The sequence below is a fragment of the Octopus bimaculoides genome, chromosome 7 (genome assembly GCF_001194135.2).
Source record: "Octopus bimaculoides isolate UCB-OBI-ISO-001 chromosome 7, ASM119413v2, whole genome shotgun sequence".
In the NCBI taxonomy this organism is placed as follows: Eukaryota; Metazoa; Mollusca; class Cephalopoda; order Octopoda; family Octopodidae; genus Octopus; species Octopus bimaculoides.
In genome coordinates this window covers 3,503,187-3,504,725 of record NC_068987.1, presented here as the reverse complement: position 1 = coordinate 3,504,725, position 1,539 = coordinate 3,503,187, and the positions used below count along the sequence as shown (strand labels likewise).

General features: G+C 34.0%; 1 protein-coding gene across 1 annotated transcript in view; it reads left to right on the top strand.

Annotated features, from left to right (window-relative positions):
* LOC106871579 (glycine receptor subunit alpha-2) overlaps positions 1-1,533 on the top strand; it is a 39,029-nt gene extending 37,496 nt beyond the window's left edge. The window contains exon 8 of the mRNA XM_014918086.2: positions 715-1,533. Coding sequence (XP_014773572.1) covers positions 715-894 — 180 coding nt within the window. The 3' untranslated portion in view covers positions 895-1,533. The remainder of the gene's footprint in view (positions 1-714) is intronic.
* The last annotated feature ends 6 nt before the right edge of the window (positions 1,534-1,539 follow it).

Genomic DNA, 1,539 nt, shown 5'->3' with positions numbered 1-1,539 from the left:
AAACCTCAAACATCATATATATATATATATATATATATATATATATATATATATATATATATACGGCAAATAAGAAAATGGAGAGGTTACAAAAACAACATACATCAGCCGGTAGACACAAATAAACACATGTATACATATACATGTATAAATGTATTTACATAGAGCATAAAAATTACAGAATACTAAGAAGAGAATAGATAGTTTCTTAACTTTACAGCTGTTTCAGGGAGCTTGGAGTTAGGCTATGTATATGTGACTCTGAGTACCAGACATGCAAAACCCTTTCAATGGCGTGCTCTGTACAATACATGATTTTTCTTTGTCTTTGTTACACATAAATCACTTTTGTAATCAAAGATTTATTTCATATTTTCATTGAGTTGAGGATAAAAATCTGAAAGTGTGAAATATGTGAAACTTTTGTATTGCAAAAGGATCTTAGCTTCTTTTTTGATTTATATTATTTTCCCAATTAAGGCTGCAAGCTGACAGAATTGTTAACACGCCAAGTAAAATGTTTAGTGAGATTTCATCTGCCTTTACATTCTGAGTTCAAATTTCGCTGAGATCTACTTTGCTTTTCATCCTTTTGGGGGTTGATAAAATAAGTACCAGTTATAGACTGGGGTCGATGTAACTGACTGATCCCCTTCCACAAAATTTCTGGTATTGTGCCCAAATTTGAAACCAATATTATTCCTCTAATTTCAGACAAAGTCAGACCCAACTGGTTCAATCAACAAAGACTGTGATGTAGAAGGTGGTATACGAAAACGAACTGGAATTTGGTATGCTTGTATTCTGGATAGTTCTTCCAGAATTGCTTTCCCTTTAATGTTTGCCCTTTTCAATCTAATTTATTGGCCGACTTATCTAGGAAAAACAGACTAATTAAATCTTCCCCTTCATAGCATCATTTTTATAAATTTCTGGACTTAATCCTAAGGAGAGGATCTGTCCTGATAAATGGCTGTAAAAATTATATCCAAACCATTGTGCTTTGAAGAACATTGTTTCCTGACGGAGATATTTATTCAATTGTCTCCCAAAAGATTTCCTTGAATTCTTCTATTTTGTCTTCTCATCTTGTGTCTTATTTTCTCTCTTTCACAATTACCATATTTCGTGGCATATAAGATGGAATTTGTTGAAGCAGAAATCGTGTAGCCAGAAGCCCCTTCTGTCGTCAACCTTTACTTGTTTGCAAGCAAGGTATTATTTCTCCATAGCTAGACATGTTTTTCACAGAAGACTGGAAACAAACAATCTTGCTAGTATGAGGATGATGATGATGATGATACTCATTTACAACCATCACAAGATGTCCTGACAACGGTACGCACAAGCGCATATACATGTATTCAAACACACACACACACACACACACTAGATGAACCCTAATTTCAGCAGCACTTATTTTGGAAAAAACGTTTGGGGGGGTTTAAAGCTGACAGGAAACCCAACTTTGCATATAGGGCTCAGGGTAATTTTTTTGAGACATTATTTTTTAACACAAGCGTCTTATATGCTATCAAA